Consider the following 15583-nt stretch of genomic DNA (forward strand, 5'->3'; position numbering starts at 1 on the left):
CTTTTCATGTTGACCTTTGATTCTAGAACTTCAGAGCTGTCTGGCACGAGCCAGATAGGGGTGGGATTGGGAGGGGAGAGTGATGAGGAGCAGAGAGCAAAACTGGAGGATTCTGAGGCTAAAAGTAGGAAGGGGCTGCTGACCAGAAAGCCTCCCAGAGGAGACTAGTCAAGGCCAGTCCTTAGTTCCTGCTCCTCAAGCCCCCAATTCCCATGGCTTGACCTAAGAGACCCCCTTCCCTGGAGTCATTTAACATATTAACCCACCTGCCGTCTGCCCAGCATGTGTTAGGTACAGGAGGAAGGGGAGATGTGCCTAGGGCAGGAAAATTCTCACGAGAAAATGCAGCCCAGTGAGCCAAGAGGTGCAGTTACAGCTGCACCTCTTCCCTGATTCTCTCCATGCTTCCCTTCCGGGAGGATCTGGAAGATGGGGAATTCCTGAGGATGGCCTGAAGGGGCTTGGTTCCCTGGGGAAATGGTGGGACTACCAGGAACTGACTTGGTCACCTAGTCCATACTAAATAACCTTTCCCAGGAAGAGATCTTTAGGCTGCTGGACTAGGGCACTAACCCAGGAGGGGAAACTGAGACAAGCCTCCCCTCCCATGTGGGTCATTGCAACATGAGACCTAGGGGAACCCAGACGTCAGCCCCAGCTCCGCCTACTGTTTCTGGGTGCTAATCTCCAGCACAGACCACTCAGAAGGGATTGGCTGAGGAGCTTGGTGAAGGGGCGTCGCCACCGCCTCAAGGGTTAAATAGGGGTTCAGACATGCAGGCAAGGTGCTCCAGAGAAGTGCTCTCTTTAGCAGGCTCTCTGAACCAGGCCATGACCCAGACCCTCAAGCTCCTTTCCAGAGTTTTCCATCATGTACGCTGGGCTCCTGAACTGGGAACCTCACTGGGCTCCCAAGGCTCCAACTCAGCACCCCGGAGTTTAACAGACATCCCAGGCCCCTCCACGCCCAGATTCCTGGCCGAACTTTTCTGCAAGGGGGGACTGTCGAGGCTACATGAGCTGCAGGTAGGAGGGGATGTGGTTCCCGGGACTGAGAGCAGGGGAAACGCTTCGATAATGCCAGAGAGGAAAGATTAGTACAGAACATAGGCGGGAGGTCCAGTGAGAATCGATGCCAATGAATTATGAAAAAGGCAAGTTAGGACTGGGGGTGGTGACTCGACACCCAGCCAAGGAGAGCACTCAGCACTTTCTTGCTGTGCAGATGTCGGGAGATCGTGGAGGTCCAGGAGGAGTGCTTGGAGGCAGAAGCGCATGGTAGCTTCAGCTGGCTTTCGGCTTAAAGCTACACAAGCTCTTTTTCATTCACTGGGGCTGCCACTGAGAAGGATAGTCTAGATGTGGAACCACTGGAGACATCTGCGACTTGGCTCCACCCAGGTGGTTACCAAGACCCCAAAGGTCCATTTGTTCACTGCTCAATAGCCAATAATTGAAAGACAAGAGTTAGTGTAAGATAGCCTTTAGTCAGGAAGCTCGCAGCCTGAGCAAATGGTGGACTTAAATCTCAAAGACCGTCTCTGCCTCTCCCAGATTTGCCAAAGGGTTTCATAGGGGTCTGTGGTAGAAAGCTGATTCATGGTAACCAAGCTGGGACGTGCAGACATGCTTGAGTTTTCAGACAATCATCAAGGAACCTCCCAGGTGGGAGTTGAGCAGGGTCATACTTTGTTCTCCGTGGGTTCAGTTCCTGTTATTCTCAAATAAGATCAGGGTAGTAAGTTAATAAAGAATGGCCATCTGGGCTGATAATTTTTTTTCTAATTATTTGCATACCATGTGAGTGCAAGAGTTACTGTGTTCTGGCAATTAGCTGCAGGCTAGGTGGTCGGGGTTACAGGAGAGAACGAGTTTTTAAATTCAAAGGTTTAAGAAAACAGAGTCACTTCGGTTCAGGCTGTTACAAGATGACCAAAGAGAGGTCCTGAATGTCTGCTTTGTGCAAAATTCCTCCTTTTTGCCCATCACTCTTAAACTTTCTAGGGATGGGAAATGCGAACAAGATGAGTTAGCATCAGGGCCATACACTAGCTGGGCACTCAAAAAAAAGCAGAAGCTCTCCTATTCCAACGCCAAAAGCGTTGGCACAAGCCAAGCTTAGAGTCCCTGGCCAGGTCCCCAAGTGTCCACTGCGCCCGTTCTCCTAGGTGCAGGGCGCCGCGCGCTTCGGCCCTGTGTGGTTGGCCAGCTTCGGGAGGGTTCGCACAGTGTATGTGGCCGCCCCTACACTCGTCGAGCAGCTGCTGCGGCAGGAGGGGCCCCGGCCCGAGCGCTGCAGCTTCTCGCCCTGGGCTGAGCACCGTCGCCGCCACCAGCGGGCTTGTGGACTGCTCACCGCGTGAGTCCTCCCGGCCCCCAAACCGGACGACCCCCAGCGACCCTCCACTTCGGCTGGTCCCGAAACAATCTGGCTGAGGTCGTGGAGGTCGGCCGTTTCCTCCAACCTTCTGGGGTCTCAGGGCTCCCAACCCAGTCAGTTTAACCCAAACTCGAGTTGAGCGCCGCCCTCGCCCCCCACCCACCTCCTTATCCTCTGAGGCCAGAATCCTGGGAACCGAGGGAACTGGCGGAATGGACTAAGGTACCAGGATCTGGATGGAATGTGAGATTCTGTGACTCAGGGGAACCCAGGCGCCCCCAGGGCAGGAAATAAGTACAAGGAAGGGGGATGAAAGGCGCAGGCGGGGGCAGGTTTCTAGACCCCGAGCAAACAGTGGCAGTCCCTCTCCTAGCCACCCCAGCCGAACGCGCTCTTTCTCCCCAGCAGCCAGCCCCGCTGTCTCCACACACACTCCCCATCTCCCTGATGCGTCCTCTCCCCGCACCCCCGCAGGGAAGGTGAGGAATGGCAGAAGCTCCGCAGTCTCCTGGCCCCGCTCCTCCTCCGGCCTCAAGCGGCCGCCGGCTATGCTGCGACCCTGGACAACGTAGTCCGGGACCTTGTGCGGCGACTGAGGCGCCAGCGGGGACGTGGCACCGGGCCACCCGCGCTGGTTCGGGACGTGGCGGGAGAGTTTTACAAGTTTGGATTAGAAAGTGAGTCCCAAGACAAGAGTTAGGGGAAGGCATAGGAAGCACCTACCCGGGGTGCCCGGGTGCCCTGACAGCGCCCCCTCCTGGTCAGGCATAGCCGCCGTGCTGCTGGGTTCGCGTCTGGGATGCTTGGAGGCCGAAGTGCCACCCGACACAGAGACCTTCATCCGAGCCGTGGGCTCGGTGTTTGTGTCCACGCTGTTGACCATGGCGATGCCCAACTGGCTACACCGCCTTGTGCCCGGGCCCTGGGTCCGCCTCTGCCGAGACTGGGACCAGATGTTTGCATTTGGTAAGGCACAGAAACGAGGTGGGAATGGTGGAGCCTAAAGCTGTCTAGGGGTAGTGAGGCATTCACGTGCCTTCTCCCCATCCAGCCCAGCAGCACGTGGAGAGGCGAGAGGCCGAGGTAGCCATGAGAAACCGGGGAAAGCCTGAGAAGGACATGGAATCTGGGGTGCACCTGACCTACTTCCTGTTCCGGGAACAGCTGACTGCCCAGTCCATCCTGGGGAATGTGACAGAGCTGCTACTGGCTGGAGTGGACACGGTGAGATTCTCCCTCTATGTGGTGAGCCCCACCTCCAGAGCTTAGCCTCCCTGGTCTGGGGGGGCCACTTTCCTGCTGCAGAGGATCCACTCTGGCCATGCAGACCAGCCGGGTTCACCTCCTTGGACCCAGACTGTCCCATATTCTGGCCCCACACCCAACACCTCTGTTGCTTTCACTTGCCCCTCAGGTGTCCAACACGCTCTCCTGGACTCTGTATGAGCTCTCCCGGCATCCTGAAGTCCAGACGGCACTCTACTCCGAGATCACAGCTGCCCTGGGCCCTGGTTCCTGTGTACACCCCCCAGCCTCTGCTCTGTCCCAGCTGCCCCTGCTGAAGGCTGTGGTCAAGGAAGTGCTAAGGTGAGGGGGAAAGGAGAGGAGGAACTAGAGAAAATCCTGGGGAAGTGGATGGAAGCAGGGAGAGAGGACAGAAAAGAACAGTACTCTACTCCCAGCCAAAAATGGGTTTGGAAGTTCCAGATGATGAGAAAGAGGCTACAGCCCCCAGCCTCACCTTGCTGTCTCCATCTTGTGCTTTGCAACCTAGACTGTACCCTGTGGTACCTGGAAATTCCCGTGTCCCAGACAAAGACATTCATGTGGGTGACTATATTATCCCCCAAAATGTGAGTAGAGCCTATGGGCCCCTTTTGCTGAGCCATTCCTCACTCTCTTGAGCCCCAGCCCTGTACTCAAACCCTTGCCCTGGCCCAAATGCCTCTCTCTAGGATGTGATGCGGCAATGGAAAAGTTCCAAATGTAGCCCTGCTAACTTTCCTGTCGCCAGTCAGGGCCTGCCTTTGTCCCAGTCAATATATCCTCTTCTGCATGTCCCCACCACCACCCCAGGCCCAAACTAACAAGTTTGTGTTCCTCCCCCACCAGACGCTGGTCACTCTGTGTCACTATGCCACATCAAGGGACCCTGCCCAGTTCCCAGAGCCAAATTCTTTTCGTCCAGCTCGCTGGCTGGGGGAGGGTCCAGCACCCCACCCATTTGCATCTCTTCCCTTTGGCTTTGGCAAGCGCAGCTGCATGGGGAGACGCCTGGCAGAGCTTGAACTGCAAATGGCTTTGGCCCAGGTGAGTTATCTAGACCTTATACCTACCCCAGACTGGAGAGCCCTAACCCTCTAATGCTGGGAGCTCTTGTTTTCTGACAAGCATAGGAAAACATATGAGACCTGGTATACCTAATTCTCTGAAATATGACAATCCCATTACAGGCCTATAGTGTAAGTGAGGATATTCAGACTATCTTTTCCCCTACCGTAATCCCTTACCCTCATTAACCAAGAAGCTCCCTACTGGCCACCCCAACACTGACCATTCTAACACTAATAATACCCTTCACCAATCAATCTCACCATTGTAGACCCCTCCCACAGTGATAGCCTTCTTCCTCCCTTTCCAGATCTTGACCCATTTTGAGGTGCAGCCTGAACCAGGTGCTGCCCCAGTCAGACCCATGACCCGGACTGTCCTGGTACCTGAGAGGAGCATCAACCTACAGTTTGTGGACAGATAGTCATGTGGAAGGAGGCTGTTATTATTACCCTTTCTCTCATTGTAGGAGTTTATTAGGCACAAGATCAAAAGATACATCTACTCTGAGGCCTATCTGGCCAAACTGGACAGGATGACCATAGCAAAGTGCTTGAGGCAGCCTGACAAATGTTTGAAGTATGCACTTAGCCTGACTCTATAGGCCCCGATTGAACCATGGTCCCGCCACCTGCTCAGCCCTGCTCCTGGTCATATACACATTCTTCAAAGGTCAGCTCAGATTTTAACTAACAATGCTGGGGGGGCTGAGGAAAGACTCAACCACTGCTTCCTCAGTGTTCATTGATGCTGCTGGCTAAGCATTTACCATGGGATGAGCTAAGTAATGGTGCATCTGGTCTACACCTGGTTGGTCCTTCCTCTTTGCATGTGAGCTCTTTGAGAGGAATGATGAGGCCCTATTTGGTCTTTATATTCCCTGCCAAGGCCTATCCCTGAGTAGGTGAAACCATACACATTCTCAGATTGAATCCAGACCATGTGGCAGAAAGGATAAGCAGTTTACCAGGCTCCATCTACCCCCTTCCTTCTTCATCTTGCCCCTAGAAAGGTGAATCTGCCCTAGCCTGGTTTATGATTTTTTCTTCCTCTCTCTTTTGCTCAGACTTTTCTGAGGGATGGTTTATGATTTTTTAAAAACTCTTCTTGGTTCTCTGGTCACTATTAAGTGGATTTGTCTCACCACTTAGTTCTCAGGCAGAGACATCTTTGGGACTGCCCCTGTCCAGGCCTCTGCCTTCATTTTGATATAGAAATTTAAAAATATTTAGGTTTAGGGCCAGCCCGTGGCTCACTCGGGAGAGTGCGGTGCTGATAATACCAAGGCCACGGGTTCGGATCCTACATAGGGATGGCCAGTTAGCTCACTGGCTGAGCGTGGTGCTGACAACACCAAGCCAAGGGTTGAGATCCCCTTACCAAGTCATCCTTTAAAAAAATATATATATATATAATATATTCTTTAGTTTTGAAATAAAACATTCAATGTTCCACTGTGACTTTTGACTTCTCTCCCACTCCCACTTCCTACAAGACCCCATCTCTCACCTTGGTTTCTCAGGTCCTGGAAGTGACCCCCATAACAATGGGAGGTTTGGATTCCTGGAGGAATGGTTTGCAACACAAACCCAGACATGTTTCTGTCTGTAGTGGGAACAGCCAATTCTAGTCTGGCTCCCTGTAAGAGGTTAAGGGAGTGGTGGTGAAAAGGAACTGCAGGGGCTAAGTCGTAAGATGGGTCAGGGAGCTAGGGATTTGCAGAGATGGGTGGAGGCTGTTGACTCTTTGGTAAGAGAAGTACTTTTGGAACCTGGACTGCCAGGATTGAAGGAAGTCCTAGAATGGCCTCTTTGCCTTCTCTGGAAAAGTTCCTCCAAGATAATTTCCTTCAGAGAAAGACAAGGATATAGTCAGAGAAGTGGAGTAAGACAGAATGAAAGCTGAGTGTGGGGGTGGCCAGAAGCCCTGGGGCACTGAGGCGGGAGAAGGAGGGTGGGCAGAGGGAGCCTCTGTTTCCCTGAGTCAGCACTCTTTGGCCCCCCCAGAGGCTGGGCACAGCTCTCGCCTTGTGATGTATACAGATTAACTCATCTTCCATCCAAATAAATCTCTCAGGACACTCCATGCAGCTCCCTCTGCATCCCAAATTACTCTCCCCACGTCAGGACTTGCCCTCCTTCCCCAGCCCCTGACCCCCACCCCATTCCAATTAGTTGGGTGTAGATGGAGATTTCACTTCACACTTCTTCCTCCTCTGCACCTCCTCAGCCCCATGACCTAGACATGGTTCCCTGACCACACAAACTCCATTAGCCACCAGGCTTTCTGGGGGTGGGAGGATCTAATCATGCAAGATCTACAGAAGGGCAGGTCATAACCAAAGCATTGTGCAGAGACCAAAGTTTTTGTGCATTTACTGCCCCTCTTTTCAACTCCCTCTCTGCTGTACACTCAGTCTCCACCCCTGCTTCCCATCACTAAGCTCAATTTGATCCTAAATGATCTGATTTTTAGCAAATTTGAGCTTTGAGCTTTGAGGGAGAATAAAGCCCCGTTTGCTGTCAGAGCCCTTCTCCTGGAACAGTGATGAGAATTCTACTCACTCACACTCCCCACTTGAGGAGGGCAGCAGTTCCTATGATCCCTTTCCTGGACAGGATCTCTTTAAGTTGGAAAAGGGAAGGAGAGGAGAACCTACTGACTGCCTGGTTTTAGGATCCAGAGTGGAAATAAAGACAGTGTGTTCATGTGTCTCTGTTCTTGGATATGTCTAAGCTTCCATTTGGAGCCACCACAGGGGAAAGCCCAGGCTTGGCACATAAAGCTCCACCTGTGTCATGTCTACCTGAGCCCTATCCACCAGTATAAGTATTAATAGTCACTCTGAGGTGCTGTCTCCCATCTGGTCCCCATCAGCTCTTCTGTGAACAGCAAATTAGTAAAAGTCTGGCCTTTCGGTCTCACCAGGTGGGGAGTATAGAGGGTTATCTCTCTGGGGAAAGTTTCCCACTGGGAAGATGGAGGGCTCAGCCTCAGCTCCCTATCCACTGTGATCCCCTCAGAAGTTGGAAGTGATATGTGTCCACACTTCAAGGTGACTCAGATCCCAGTGGTGCTTTGGTTCCTACACCCCCGGGAGAATCTGGGTGCCAGCACCATGGATAGCAGCCAAGATCCCTTTTGGAGTGGGGCAGAGGATCAAGGTTTCCTGGGCAAGGATATCTGGACCTTCAAAAGAGAAGCATTTTGTCCTAAACATCCCCAGAGAGGAGGCAGAGCAGAACCTTCCCTGAGAGAAGGACCAATAATAAGAAAGGCCTCTGGATCTGACTTTAGCAATGTATGAAGGAATTATTTTAATTGCTGATGAATAGTTCACTTAAAAGACACCATCATTCATATAATACACAGCCCCAAGGCCTCAGGAGAAAGGGACTAGGTTTCAGGCTAACCCACATTTTAACCAGTCCTTCCCAAATCTTTTCTCTATAAACAACAGTCCTCTATGCACTGCCTCCAAGCACAATACTGTCCAGTTAATACCACTAGGTGGGCACAACAGGATCAGACCTTTGCAGGTCTATTCTTGAACCGCCATAGGAAATAACTTAAAATGGGGTTGGAGACTCAAACCATTAGGGGATTCCCTCCATCACTCCAAATGAGTCCAAATTCACTTCACACCACTTTTCTGGGTGAGCACAGTACCTGGGAAGAACTAATAGAACCCAGATGATCTCCAGAACAAGACAGATGGCTCCAACCTTCCCCAGCTCCCAGCCCCAATGTTTAGAGGATTGGAGAAGTTCTCATTTTTACAAACAACCACCATCCTTCACATTTGCAATGTCAATTTCTCCTCATATTTCCATATCTATTATGTTACTCAACATAAAATTGCAAGGTTTTGTGCAACTCCAGATGAAAAACACATATTAAAAGTTGTTATAGGGCCGACCCCGTGGTGCACTCGGGAGAATGCGGCGCTGGGAGCACAGCAGCGCTCCCGCCGCGGGTTCAGATCCTATATAGGGATGGCCGGTGCGCTCACTGGCTGAGCGCGGTGCGGCCGGTCACAAAAAAAGACCAAAAAAAAAAAAAAAAAAGAGTTGTTATACCAGCTACTATTTGAAATAAATGGACTATCAACTAGTCTACAAATCTTTTTCATGCCATTATTGATTTTCTTTGCAATGGCATCCAAACTGTCTCTTGTTAATCCTCATTCCAACCCTATGAGGTAGACAGGACAACCATAGCGGAGAGGTTTTTCTTCCTAAATCACAAATCACAGGAGGCAGGTCCACCCCTTAGATAACTCTGTGCACTGCCACCTAGCAGGCAGAGTGAGTTATTCACCAGCAAGTGGGAGTCACATCTCCAATTCAGAACACACTGCTGCATCTGGGATTTGCAACCTGTGTGGAGAAACCTCCCCACACCTCCCAACCTTCCAGAAAAGCCCCAGATGAGAAAGGAGTCTCCACGTGCATATAAATGATTCTTTATGCCCTTCCCCCATGCAATAGGGGGTGGAGCAGGAGGAAGTCCCCCGCCCTCATGCAGGGAAACGGGAGGTCAATGTATAATAGTCTTATTGCCAGATGCCCTGTGGCCATGGGTGGGGAATGGGGGTCTACAGACCCTTTGTTCTGGCATTGGTCCCACTTCACCAAGTCACCATGGTGGAGCTGGGGGGCTGGAGGCCCTAGGAGCTGAGGTAAAGACGGTTCTCTCCAGGGAAGAAAAGCTGCTCTCCCCACCTGCCCACTGGCCATCTCAAGATGAGTGTGAGGAGTTGTCAGTGGGGGCTGGAACATCATCCAGGTGTCTCCACCCAGTGGGCAGTAGAGGCCAGACAATGACTCCAGCTTGAGGCTGCCCACAGAGATCCTCAGTGGTGGGGGAAGTGTGCCCCAAACACCTTGTCCAGGTGGTACCTCCAGCAGCCAGGAGAGCTCATCTCTGGCTAATGCACTGACTCAAGATCCCTGCTCCTGGAGTCCAGTTCAGACCGTGGTGACCCTCATGACAACCTCTCGACCAGAATGGGAACTGGAACGGGCATCTGGTGGCCTCAGCTGTCCAAGGAGATGCAGGATTGTGTAACCACAGCGCTGAGGCAAGAGCGTCCGCATGCGCTGGGCGGCTGGGGGACGGCTGGTGGTTGCAGAGGGGGGGCCCGTCCGTGAGGTCCTGGGGCCTGGCTTCCCTGCCACCCCTCCCCCTGCATCTCCTCCTATGTCCTTGGTCTTGTCATAATTCAGGACCTTCCACTGCTGGTTCACTGCCTGCCAGCGCTTGAAAATGCGGTAGACAGAGGAGCCTTCATGGACGATGAGGCCTGAGCAAGAAGGATAAGAAAGCCAGGGTCAACGTCTGCCCAGACCTAGGACAGAAGTACTTAAGCTAGCATTTCTGCAGAGTGAGGAGATACAGCTACAAAGGGCCCTGGAAAAGCAGGGAAGGGAAGGGCACCGGGATGGCCCCAAAGACCCCCAGGAAGTATGGCCATGAAACTGAAAGGATGGGCAGGGAAGCTAAGTGCATAAGTAAGAAGAAGATGATGAGCACATAAGTAGGAGAAAGGTGCCCTCACCTATGCAGACAACATCCATGAAGCCGTACATGCCATAGCAGATCTGAAAGAGCAGATCCTGCCGTTGCCACTTGGCTGAAGGGCTGAGTGAGGACCAGATGAGCCAGGAGATGCTGGCGACGAGGAAGAGGGAGCCCAGAACTATGGCAGCAATCTGGACCTTCTCGATGACCGTCAGGGAGATGGCCTGCCACTGTGTGGGAGAAAGGGCTCCAAAAAGTCACATAAGGGATGGAGAGCTAGGTGACGGGTGGCCCTGAAGAGAAGAATGCTCCAGGAGCCTTCCCTAAACCCTTCAAGCAGGATTAACATCTTCTCTGTGCCCTGATCAAACGTAGAATGTGTCACCTGTCTGACACTGTCTTACTGTAGAAAGGCAGGCCAGGCATGTGCTCTAAAGCCAAAACACCTAGGTTTGAATCCTAGATCTTTTTTTTTTTTTTTTTTAAAGATGGCCGGTAAGGGGATCTTAACCCTTGACTTGGTGTTGTCAGCACCACGCTCTCCCAGATGAGCTAACCAGCCATCCCTGTATAGGGATCCGAACCCTTGGCCTTCGTGTTATCAGCTCCACACTCTCCCAAGTGAGCCATTGGTCGGCCCCTTGAATCCTAGTTCTTAACTCCATCACTTACTGGCTGAGTAACCTTGGGCAAGTGTTTCAGTCTCTTCATGCATCAGTGTCCTGATCTGTAAAACTGGGATAATAATGGTTTCTAACTAACAGGATTATTATTAAAAGAGTTAATACACACCAAAACTTGACACACAGAAAACACGTTTGCTATCAACATTCTCATTTTTTCCCTTTTTGTTGTCTCAATGCCTAGAACAATGCCTGGAATACAAGTGGCATCCAATAAATGTGTTTGTGAATAAATGAAGGAAGGAAGGAAGGTTTACAGACACACAGGAGACTGTGGTAATGGTGCGGAAGGGTGGCTTGGGGAAAAGAGGAAATGAGAAGAAACAGCCTCCCTGGAGAGTCCCTGATTCCGTTGGTTGAAAGTCTCTCGCTCAGTCTAAGAGTCCTCTCTTTGCATCTCACCTGCAGTGGGTTCTTGGTGCTGATTGCCAGGACCTGGTACTTGAAGTAGCAGAGCTCACAGCTCCAGGAACCCCTCTCGCTGATCCAGCGGATGAGGCAGGGCTGGTGTGTGCAGCGCACCGAGCCGTCGCAGCGGCAGGGGCTCAGAAGCTCCCCCTAGAGGAAGAGTGGGGAGGGGTCCTGTCAGCCATCACCACCCAGACCCCACTCTGCCGCGCTCCGGGATAGAGAAACCTCCTCTTCAGGTCATTCTCCCACCTTTAAAAACTCAGGCCTTTCGCCCCAAACAGGGCAAGAGACTACGGCTGCAGCAGAAAAGAAAGAAGTTAGAGCTCATGGGAAAGTTCTCATACCAAAGAGATGGATGGAAAGGGCTGGGGGCAGAAGGAATGGGTCTTCTTTTTTCTTAGAATTTGGGAAGGGTGGTTTCTAAGACTTTCCAGAGGGAAGTCTTCCCCTTAGGATCTGGAAGAGTCAGAGCTTCTGAGCCATGCCTTCCTTCCCTCACTCCATCACTGTAAAGTATTTCAGACATCTAGTGCAGACTGGGATTGGGTTACCGGTAAGGAAGAAATCCTGAGGGTGAGAGTGGAGGAAGTTCCCCTCTAATTAAGGAATCATTCCTCACTGCAGAGAGACACCCCCTGGCACTAACCCGGAGACCGCATTGGCCATAAAATTTTAACAAAGAATACTCTTTGGAATGAGATGGAAAGTTGTGGAACTGGAAGTGAAGAAAAGTGCCCCACGGGGAGAAATACTGAGTTAGGCAAGGACGCCGGCTGGGCCCCTCCCTTCAAGGTGAGAACAGAAGCATTCTTCTTTCTGCCCACCTCCAAGAGAATAGGTCTCCTCAGCCTACGGTGACCCTGGGTTGAGAGGAGCAGGAGAGAAGGCTGTCCCCGTCAATGGGTGACAGGGATTGTTATCCCTCCGAGGAAAAAACTCCACCTCTTCCTGGGGACCCCTTATCCTCCCAACCCATACACGCGCTCCCGGAGTCTCCAACCAGCCCCCAAGCCTCACACCGTTCCGACTCCGGCTCCTGGGTCCCGCCCAGCCGCCTCAGGCCCCGCCCCCTGGTCACCGTCTCCCCGGACGCCCCAGGTGCGCGCCCCCACCCCTCCCCGCCCGGCCAGGTGCCCAGGCCTGACCTGCTCCGGGCCCTGAAAACAGATCCGGCACTGGGGTGTTCGGAGCCCGCTGTCCAGGCTGCTGCTGAGCGACAGGGCGTCCAGTGCGCCCGGGGGCGGCGGCGGTGGCGCGGGCGGCGGCGGCGGTCCGGCCCGCGGCTCCTTGTCGCCGGCCAGGCCACGGGCCCGCGGCTCCGACCCGTAGTACTCCTCCTCGTCGCCGTCGCTGTCCCGGGTGGAGCAGCCGGCGAAGGGCGTCCAGCCGCAGCCGCCTCCCCCGCCCCCCCGGGGCTGCGGCTCGGCCTGGGGCCGCCCCCCGCCCGTCAGCACCAGCAGCTTCAGCTCGTTCAGGAACATGCGGAGCCGAGACTTGAGCATCGTCCGGGCGCCGGGGGGCGGGGGGCAGCGTGCGAGGGGGGCTCTAGGGCGGCGGGGGGAAGGGAGAGGACAAGGCCGGGAAGGGGCGCGCGCTGGAAAGCCGAGCCGGGGTCTTCGAGGCCTGAGAGCGCTGTTCACTGCTGCCACCGCCGGGGTTTCGGGGTTCGCGGGGCCAAGGAGGCTGGCGGCCCGGGGGCGACGGGGTGGGCAGCCATGGCCGGGGCAAGGGGCGGGGAGGGGGGCTCAGGGTGCCGCGCCCCGCGGGTCCGGGTCCGGAGCGGGCTGGGCCCCCGGGGTTACGCGCCCGGGTCCTCCTGCGGCGGGGCCGTCCCCCATGGCCGTGTTCCCGGCTCCAGTCCCGCTCCGGCTCCCGGATCCAGCTCGGCTCGGCCCGTGCGCTCGGCGGTAGAAAATGGCAGCTCCTTCCGGCGGCGGCGGCGGCGGAGACCCTCCCGGAGCGGCGGGCGGGCGGGGCGGGAGCCGGGGAGCCGGTGAGGGATGGAGGGAGGGGCGGGGCGGGGAGGGGGTGAGGAGAAGGGGCCGCGGCTGCGCATCCCCGCCCTGCCCCGCACGAGCAGGTGTCCCCAGGGGCGGGGGCGAGTGTGCGATCCGGGGAGGGTGGAGGGAGGGGCGTGGCTAAGGAAGAGGAGTATGCACACGGGTAGGAGAATAGGTGTGTGGATGCGGGTGGGAGTAAACGGGGGAGGATGGAAAGTGAGTGGTCAAAGGACGCAGGTGTACCAGGGAGGGAGAGGTTTGTGCAAAATGGGCGAGTGCAAAGAAAGTTGTTCAAGGGCCCGAGGTGTGAGGGAGATGAGTGGGCAAGGGATGGACTCAAGCAATAAACACTTTTGCACAACAGACTAAAATGTGCTCGATGTGGGACTGTGAAAGAGAGGCGAGTGTGTAAGGAATGGAATCAGATTGTACAAGAAACAGAAGCGCATGATTTTAATGTATGAGGGAGATGAGTGAGCAAGGGAGACAGGAGTGCTAAAGGGATGGGAGTGTCTTTCCTGGTACTCTCCTGCCCTTACCTGCACTACACTGAAATGAACACCACAGACACATGTTTAGCTCTTTTATGGGAGCCTTGACCCTGAGAACCAGTTCTAACCTCCCCATCTCATTTTTTTCTGCCTTACACTTACATCCTCCCTCTCTTCCCCTTTGCAAAGCTGAGGGAAAAGGAATTCCAGAAGAGCCCATTGGGTCAGACACGCTGAGGAAAAATTAATTAGTAAAAGAGTAATTAACAGGAAAAGGGAGGAGATGGAGCCTGGGACAGACTGCCAAGTTAAGGCTCCTCAATAGAAAGTGATAGAAGAGAGACAGCAACAGTCTCATAAAGCATTCAAATGTTTCGGATGAACAAATGAATGAATCAGGAAAAGGGGCTGGGACCCAAGTAGACATAAATTATGGCTTCTGTTCTAAAGACAGTAAGCTGTGGTGGGCTTATGTGGAAGGCAAGGTTTACATAGAGACTGCTGGCATAGAAAAGGAGTTTGACAAACTCACAGACACTTATCTTGGCCTTCCCGAGGGCTTACAATCCAACAAGCCCTAGCAAGGAAGCCAATGAAACATTCACCTCTCGAGCCCCTTAGCCAGTTCAGACTTGGAGATTTTTCTTACTAGTGTCTCAGCTGCTCTTGCCAGTAAGGGCCCAGAGCTACAAGTATCAGGATGGAAAAAGGAAGAATTTGTACTGACATGTCTTCCATTTTGCCCTGGATCATGGTTTATAGTGACCTTCAAGTCTGAACTCTTATATTCTCAGCCAGATGGCTAATGGGAATAGAAGTTAGGATGGAAGGAATGGCAAATAAGGTAATAAAATGATTTCGGATTTTAGACAGTTTTTCACAAATGAGATACTGATCCCTTCCCTCTCTTACTCCCATACCCTGAAAGGGCTGAGAGATAAAGAAGTTGGAGCCAAAAAGACAAGAGAAGCCAGAGAAATTACCTGTCTGTGGGCAGTGTTCTGGGCAGGGATAAAGGATAAGAGCTAAAAAAAAAAAAAAAAAAAAAGCTGTATTGGGGGGAAAGAGGGAAGTGCAATGACCCCAGATGAGGAGTTATAAGATTTACAAAAGGGCACAAGTCATTCTCATGCAACGCAGTGGTCAGGGGTGGTGGCAGTGGTGGTAAGTTCTTTGCACATGCTCACTCCTATTATCTATCTGTCCACATATGACAGGAATACTATCACATACACACACACACACACACACACACACACACACACACATCACAGAATCATTGAATCTTAGTGCTGAAAAGAACCTTAAAGATCAAGTATTCCTGTCATCAATAACTTCTCTGCCAGATGGCATCTGGTCCCAGGGACGTTCGGCAGTTGGGAAGAAGGGAGGGCATTACTCCGGTTCCTCCTGTTGGATTTACTGCCTTCTGTCTGTCCTTTAAATCCTAGTTTTGCACTCAGATGTCGTCTACTCCTTTTATAAAACCACACTTTTGGCTGCATCTTTATGGGAAGTAGATAGCTTTATCACTACTTTAAAGGTCTAGTGACTGAGACACCAAAACAAAACAAAACAAAAACCCCACTGGAAAAAAAAACACCGGAAACAAGCAGTAATATTTTGTTGAATGAATGAGTGAAACAAAGACACAAATGAGAACATGTTTTCCGATGTTGGTGGAGCGAAAAGGTGACAGCACCATTTCTCAGACGCCGACCCCCCTGCCCCCAATACGGAGTCTGAGAGACACGCAGTGAGACT

General features: G+C 52.9%; 2 protein-coding genes across 2 annotated transcripts; one reads left to right on the top strand and one right to left on the bottom strand.

The window, feature by feature from the left end:
* Positions 1 to 40: 40 nt before the first annotated feature.
* Positions 41 to 6069, top strand: LOC134361066 (25-hydroxyvitamin D-1 alpha hydroxylase, mitochondrial). Its single transcript, XM_063075988.1, has 9 exons — positions 41 to 1026; positions 2169 to 2359; positions 2855 to 3057; positions 3146 to 3346; positions 3432 to 3604; positions 3795 to 3967; positions 4155 to 4233; positions 4493 to 4690; positions 5022 to 6069. The coding sequence occupies exons 1-9, from the start codon at positions 775 to 777 to the stop codon at positions 5133 to 5135; spliced, it is 1584 nt and encodes a 527-aa protein (XP_062932058.1). The 5' UTR covers positions 41 to 774; the 3' UTR covers positions 5136 to 6069.
* A 3091-nt stretch (positions 6070 to 9160) lies between these two features.
* Positions 9161 to 13341, bottom strand: MARCHF9 (membrane associated ring-CH-type finger 9). The gene is made up of 4 exons (XM_063075732.1): positions 12474 to 13341; positions 11320 to 11475; positions 10272 to 10464; positions 9161 to 10016 (listed from the first exon to the last, which is right to left on the bottom strand). Exons 1-4 carry the CDS (start codon positions 12828 to 12830, stop codon positions 9682 to 9684), a joined length of 1041 nt encoding a protein of 346 aa, XP_062931802.1. The 5' UTR covers positions 12831 to 13341; the 3' UTR covers positions 9161 to 9681.
* Positions 13342 to 15583: the final 2242 nt, after the last annotated feature.

Source organism: Cynocephalus volans, chromosome 12, assembly GCF_027409185.1.
Source record: "Cynocephalus volans isolate mCynVol1 chromosome 12, mCynVol1.pri, whole genome shotgun sequence".
In the NCBI taxonomy this organism is placed as follows: domain Eukaryota; kingdom Metazoa; phylum Chordata; class Mammalia; order Dermoptera; family Cynocephalidae; genus Cynocephalus; species Cynocephalus volans.